Source organism: Limulus polyphemus, unplaced genomic scaffold (assembly GCF_000517525.1).
Source record: "Limulus polyphemus unplaced genomic scaffold, Limulus_polyphemus-2.1.2 Scaffold6619, whole genome shotgun sequence".
NCBI lineage: Eukaryota > Metazoa > Arthropoda > Merostomata > Xiphosura > Limulidae > Limulus > Limulus polyphemus.
The window spans coordinates 1-6,722 of record NW_013672229.1 but is presented as its reverse complement, the minus strand read 5'-3'; the positions used below and the strand labels follow the sequence as shown (position 1 = coordinate 6,722).

At 32.5% G+C, this 6,722-nt stretch overlaps 1 protein-coding gene across 3 annotated transcripts in view; it reads left to right on the top strand.

Moving 5' to 3' along the window:
- The window catches only part of LOC111089559, a 7,133-nt gene extending 3,140 nt beyond the window's left edge, over positions 1-3,993 (top strand). The window contains exons 3-6 of one of the 3 annotated variants that reach the window (XR_002613802.1): positions 313-500; positions 1,105-1,310; positions 2,709-3,160; positions 3,241-3,993. Coding sequence is in view for 1 of the 3 variants with exons in the window: in XM_022402315.1 (XP_022258023.1) it covers positions 313-500; positions 1,105-1,310; positions 2,709-2,762 (448 nt within the window). In the remaining 2 variants the exon portion in view is untranslated. Of the gene's footprint in view, positions 1-312; positions 501-1,104; positions 1,311-2,708 lie in introns of all 3 variants that reach the window. The other 2 variants (XR_002613803.1, XM_022402315.1) reach the window with 2 other exon arrangements.
- The last annotated feature ends 2,729 nt before the right edge of the window (positions 3,994-6,722 follow it).

Here is a 6,722-nt window from a genome sequence, read left to right as displayed (position 1 = left end):
CCTACGGCTGAAAGGGCGAGCATGTTTGGTGTGACAGGGATCCGAACCCTGGTAAAGAGACACTGCTGACTGAACATTAAATTTGACGTCATAACTATTACTTCAAACATCTATTATTTACTGTTTAACTACACATTATTGAACATCACTGGTTTTCAATTTCAGAAATCTGAATTTTTTTGGATGTCATAAATTATCGATGATGTAAGAAAAGGTATTTTTTCCAGCTTTACTGGTTTTTTGAAAATTCGAATAAAAAGTGAATTATTTCAATATAATAGTTGTAAGTATCACGAGTTTATTTGTTTGTAGAGCACGATTCGGGAGGAACAGAGCAGGGTTTGGCAACGCCGCAGCGCCCTCTGTGATGTTAACAGATATGGAGGAAGCTCCATCGGATCCACACTCACGACGTCTATCGAGATGCAGCAGCAACAGTGATTATCTTCCTGGTTCAGGAAGAGCAAGTTACTCGATGCTGGCGCCACCTGCATCGGCAGGTGTGTTCAAAGTTTAATTTATTACTATTAACACCAATTTTTAAGTATGCAGCAGAGATCAGGTTTGCCTTTTGTTTAGCAAACTTAAACACCAATCTGCTCCACCCCTTCAAAAACAAAAAAGTAATTTAAATCATATGATAATTGGATTGTAATTACCAGAATACGTGAGATTGGCTCTTTTAAGGTTCCTGTTTTTTGTGACGTCACCTATGACGTATATTTGAACATACTAATAGCTTGTGTAATGTACCAGATGGTGTCAAGTTAACGTGATGAAAGGTTATAAAGCTGGTATCTGTTGTTGTTGTTCTCCTGAGAGTAGTTTTGTACAGTTTAAATAAAACAAAACCAAGTAAAATTAAATGTTGAGTGCCCCTTTCTTTACAATTTAAACGTTGCGTATAAATTCAGTTGTTTGTTTAAGACATGAGGGTTTGATTTTACTTCATTTATTTTTTTTACTTTGTTTTGTTGCAGAACCAAAGTAAAAATATATAAGCTTCAGTTTAATCTCTGTGAAAACAATGCTGTTCAAAAAACAATCGGTTTTTATAGGAACTCAAAAGTAAATACCCGTTGTTTTCATTTCTGAAACTGAAAGGTTCACGTCGGTCGAGCTCCATTTCTGTGCGTTCCCAGGGTTCCGTGCGAAGCCATGCGTCATCATTTCGCAGCCAATCATCGTTCCGGAGTTATCGTGGAGGGAGACGGGACTCTGTTAGACGAACTCGTTCAACACCAACAGAAGCTTCAACGTCAAAATTTAATCATCCCAAACACACGAACAAAACTAATCAAGAAGATAAAGTAAGGGTACTTATTTTGACTTAACTCTCAATAATTCTTGTCATCTAATCAATATGACTGATTATGGTAATCACCATACTCTTAAAAGTTGTTTTATTGTTACGTCATCTTGTGAATAATACTAATTTCTAAACTCTCACATATTTGTTACGTCATCAATCGACAATGTTTTTACTCCCAATATTCTTACGTCATCAAGTGACACTATTTTCTAAACTCTCAATATTGTTACGTCATCAAGTGACAATGTTTTTTGGACTCCCAATATTGTTACGTCACAAAGTGACTAATTTTCTAAACTCTCAATATTGTTACGTCATCAAGTGACAATGTTTTTTGGACTCCCAATATTGTTACGTCACAAAGTGACTAATTTTCTAAACTCTCAATATTGTTACGTCATCAAGTGACAATGTTTTTTGGACTCCCAATATTGTTACGTCACAAAGTGACTAATTTTCTAAACTATCATAAGATTCTCACGTGATTAATAATATTTTCTAAACTCTCGCTTATTTTGGAAGTTGAAAACAAAAACCGAGTTGCTTTATAAGTCAAGGCTTTACTCCCAACGGAATTATTTACTTCAAAGGTCGAAATTACCGAAATGCTCACTAGATGTCAAGTTCTTCTCGAGAGATTTCTGGAATTGTTTTCAAGTTTACTACAAGTTATCGTCAGTACTTTTTGTTCACGCGCACCATTATTTCTGTTTGAAAGAAAGATGTTACTTAAATCTCTTGTAAAATTTACTCAACTTCAATTCTTTAATTAATGTTTTTTTTTACTTACAGTTTTATTCATTTTGATCAAAACACTTTCATTTTCACGATTTAAAACGTTCATTTCACACCACTATGACAGAATTGGGCAAATACTTCATTTACAAATGTCATGAGAAGCATATTTACTAATTAAAATTTGTGTGATGTTATATCAATAGTTTCACGAAAATTCCATTAGGCTTAGACCATTAAAATGTCGCATATTAGCCGTCCAAAGCAGTAATAGTTTCCAAAAAGATTAACTGGTTTGAACATTGGGTTGAACAGAGAAGTAATTACGACATAAAAAATAAACCATTTAACATAATTTTGTAGAGAACTTTTCTCGTTGTTTAACGAACATATTCTGGCTTATTGAGTAAGGCATTTGAGAGCAATTAAAAACTTTTAACAAAAATCAGTAATTGTGGTAACTATTATTGTTATATTTGTTATTATATTAATGCGTTACTAGTGTGATGCTTCAAAAATGTTCATTAAAATTTTGTTGTCATTGTTTTGGGTTAATTGAAGTGAACATAACATAATTAATATTTAGAAATAGAAATTGTTCTGATTTATTTAGAAAAAAAAATCACAGAATAATCATGTTTGTATATTTTTCTCTCACTAGGTGACAGCACCATCGCAAGAAACACTAACTGACGCAGTACGAAATGATACATAAAAACTGCTTTATGTTCCATTAAAATAGGCCTAGAAGAATCTTCATGGATTCAAAGAACTCTTACATATCATTTCCCTCGAACAGCAGGGCAGTGAAACTAAACACATTGCTACGTTATAAACGATATCGTTTGAGAATTTTACGAGCACAAATTATTAACTTCGTGAAATTAAATTAATTTTTTTTATTTTTAAGATAACTCACATAAAAAAGCTCAGGTAAATAAAACACAAGATAAATTAAATCTAAACCGTTACCTAACGTAGATGTGTGGGGTGTCCCCGCTTATAACTGGCGATTCGCTATACCCATTGTCACCAAATTTGAAGAGGGTAATTCTTAGGTCCCTAGAAGTGATTTGCGCCATCTTTGGACTCAGTAGGATATCAGAACTACAGGTAATAATGGTATTAGTTATAAGTTAAACATAATATATATTAAACGACAATACTGGTTATATTAGATATCAGAACTACAGGTAATAATGGTATTAGTTATAAGTTAAACATAATCTATATTAAACGACAATACTGGTTATATTTGATATCAGAACTACAGTTTTCAAAAAACGCTCGATCACTATCTTGACGAGGTTAAGAGTAAAAATCCCAATGACATATATAATTGTAACAACCGTGTGATCTTGTTCAAACTATACTCCTCGGCATGTAATGGAGCACGTAAAAAGTTCAAATGAGGATAAAATGTAGGAAAAGTAAAGAGTTTATATTTTCCTTTATGTTGACCTTCAGATCGAAGAAAGTTAGAAAACTTCTTCATGAAAAATAAAGGTTGGAATGGGTTGCAGATAGTTTGTGTTAAACAGATATTTCTAGTTGAAACTCAAAATAGAAGTCACTTAACGTGTCCTCACTCACTGAACTTCTATCACTTGTTTGAGGTAATCAATAAGTTATTTTCAAAACAACGGTTCCTGTATTAAAAACAAACACCAGTTTAAGACGAGCCGCTTCCAGTTCATTTTAACTTCTTCTAACACATTTAAAAAACAAAATAATCACAGTGTTAATTTACTTGGTAGGTGGATCAAAGAAGAACAAAACTTATTTTCTGTATTACTCATCCGATACCTGAAACTTAGTAACACTTCTATATAACCGAGAAAATCTCTGTTAGGCCTAACCTGAACTTTAAGCAAAACGACTTCAGACCTAAAGGCAAACTCCTACTAAAGTAGGCTTAGGTATTTAGCGCTCACCACTTTCGACTTGTTTTTGGCCATCTGTCGATTCTTTTTGTACTTAAAAATATAAAGTTGTAATTATGAAAAGAAATAATTGAAAATTTGTTTTGCAACCTTGTATCTGATAATTTCCCATCTTATTTGGACAATTTCTTGTATCCTTGGAAATTCTAATTTTAACAAATTTTCACTGTCTCGTTTCACTGTCGGTCTGAAATTTCTTAAAGATGAGTATAGTTCAAGAATTCTCTATTTAAATACCCGATTTTTCCGTAATAATAAGAGACCACAAATTGAATGGGAAATTTAACTGTTTTTAGAAAGAACTAAACCATCTTAAAAGTTCTCAAGAGTCTGCGCTATAACACATCTTTGAAGTAGTTAGTCTTAGCACGTTCTAGGGCTGGTGATAGTAGTATCATGCACAGCAATTTTAATTACTTGTTCTAAATATATCTTTGTGGTTTAGCGGCTCTGGAAACTCACACAAGTTACACAGGTGGTCGAGGATATTGGCGGGATTTGCTGATTACTTAGTTAAGAACAAATATAAAGTGTTTATTGTATACATATACTGGGTTGAGCAAAAGTGGCTATACAATTGTTTCATTTAGAGCATTGTTTCGAAATGAGACGATACAAATTAAATTAACAATAACTAAATTGGTTGAAAATTCTTTCATAATAGTTTTCTTTCAGTATCAACCCTATAATAACATCTGTGATGACCTACTAAGAGCTTTTCCCTTGCTCTATATATATATTGATGAAAGAGGAGATTAGTTACCAAATAAAGGATTAGATTGGTATTAAATTTTTACTTGAAAGATGCTTAAATCATCAATATGTGTCGCTGGTATCTCCCTCTGAAGAAATTATTGTAAAAGCACAAAATATACTGTTTGATGTTTAAGAAATATTATATGTTAATATTATAATTGACTTCTTCTCAGTTCCTTTGTTTTATTATAACATCATCTTGAAATACAACAACTTGAATAAAGTTATTTAAAATGTTTCACGATTCTCTGTTATTTAATAAGATTTACCTTGTTGTGCTAAGACTATTAGTTCTAACGTTCAGCAACTATTTGTATGAAGGTGAAAACATTTCTACAGGGGTTGTTAAACTCTGAAAAAAGTAATCATTTATTATGATTTTAATGGATATAATGGGTAAAATATAATCAGTTCGAACAGTTGCACCCTAAAAATCTAATAAACGGGTAAAATCAAAGCATGACTCATAATGGCTGGAGACGGCTTGAATGGGTAATGAAGAAAAACTTTAATATAACAGCAAATGTACAACGTTTCGACAAGGTTTTGTCATCATCAGGTACAAGTAATTTACACTGACATGACTCAGTATCTCCAACTGAATTATTAAAAAAAATAGATAAAAACTTTACTAAGGTCCAAAAATAACTATAAAAATCCATTTAAACAACCAATATAGCAGTAAAGGAGTTCCAGTTGTGGAGTAAAACCTTACAAATCAGCTAAATGAGCTCAACGAAACAGCAAAAATGTTACTTTAACAACAACACATGTGTGACTAAAGTAAAAAAAAGTAAATCATTTAACAGCTAAAAGCCAAGGATTAAAGAAGATACGGGAAACTAAGCAACAAATGGTATTCAGAAACAGAAGCTATACTATCTAACACAATAATTAGCAATATATTTAGATTTTGTCTTACTGGAGTTCACAGCTAAGGTGCTGCCATCTGTTAGGATAAATTTATGTTTCTTATGCAAGTATTCAGTAGATATCGACAATTCGTTTTTTTTGCATCAATGATGAAAAAGCTATATTTGCATAAATTTGGGAACAAAAAACGTCACTGAGTACTAATATAATTAATTAATAAGAATAAAATGAAATAAAATAAAACTTAATAGATGACGTTCTACTGGGTTTCATTTTCACAGATGGTTTGTAAAACAAGAGATGCGGAAATTGACGAATCACATGGATGCTACTGTACCTTTTAAATCAACTGTGACTCACTTTGTTGCGAGTCAAACAGTCATGGATTTAATGCAATGCTGTCTGAAGTACATATATGCCATGCTGTCGTGTCTCTCTTCATACACTAATGCTCTCAAAAACAACCTTACCACTAATTCCACAGTGAATAATGATTAAACTAGAATCACATGATTTCTGTGATTCTGTTCCTTTATTTATTGGTGTTGTGCTGAGGAATGTTAATTAGGTACGTACTATATCAATGCCCTCTAGTGTTATTTTCCTATAATTGAAGAGTATTGGTGAAACTGTCATCCATCTTCTAGTAAATGGATACCTGCTTCACAGAGTCCAATGTTACATCGAACACACACACACGAAAAAACGAAACGTTTTCAATACTCATCTGACTTTCTATTTTGACGACAAAAGACGCGTTGAAGACATCTGCTAATCAATTCAGCACTTCATTCCGTTTTCGTTTAAAAAAATTTTCTAAAAGTAACTTGTGAAAAACCAAGCATTACATGTATCAGAGCTGCACACTCAGCGCCATTTAGTGATATATCTTTCTTGTGAGGGAACTTGTTTTCTTGTAGTTAAACACAAAGCTACTCAATGGCCTCTCTATGTTATAAGCTTTCAGGCTTCTGACTCACTGGGAGGCTTCTAGAGGAATAAATAAAATAACACAAACTGATTTATTAATAAACATTCAGTAGTTTAACCTTTACATATCTGGAAAATAGAAGTTCATTTAATTACGAGTTTGTTGCTAGGGT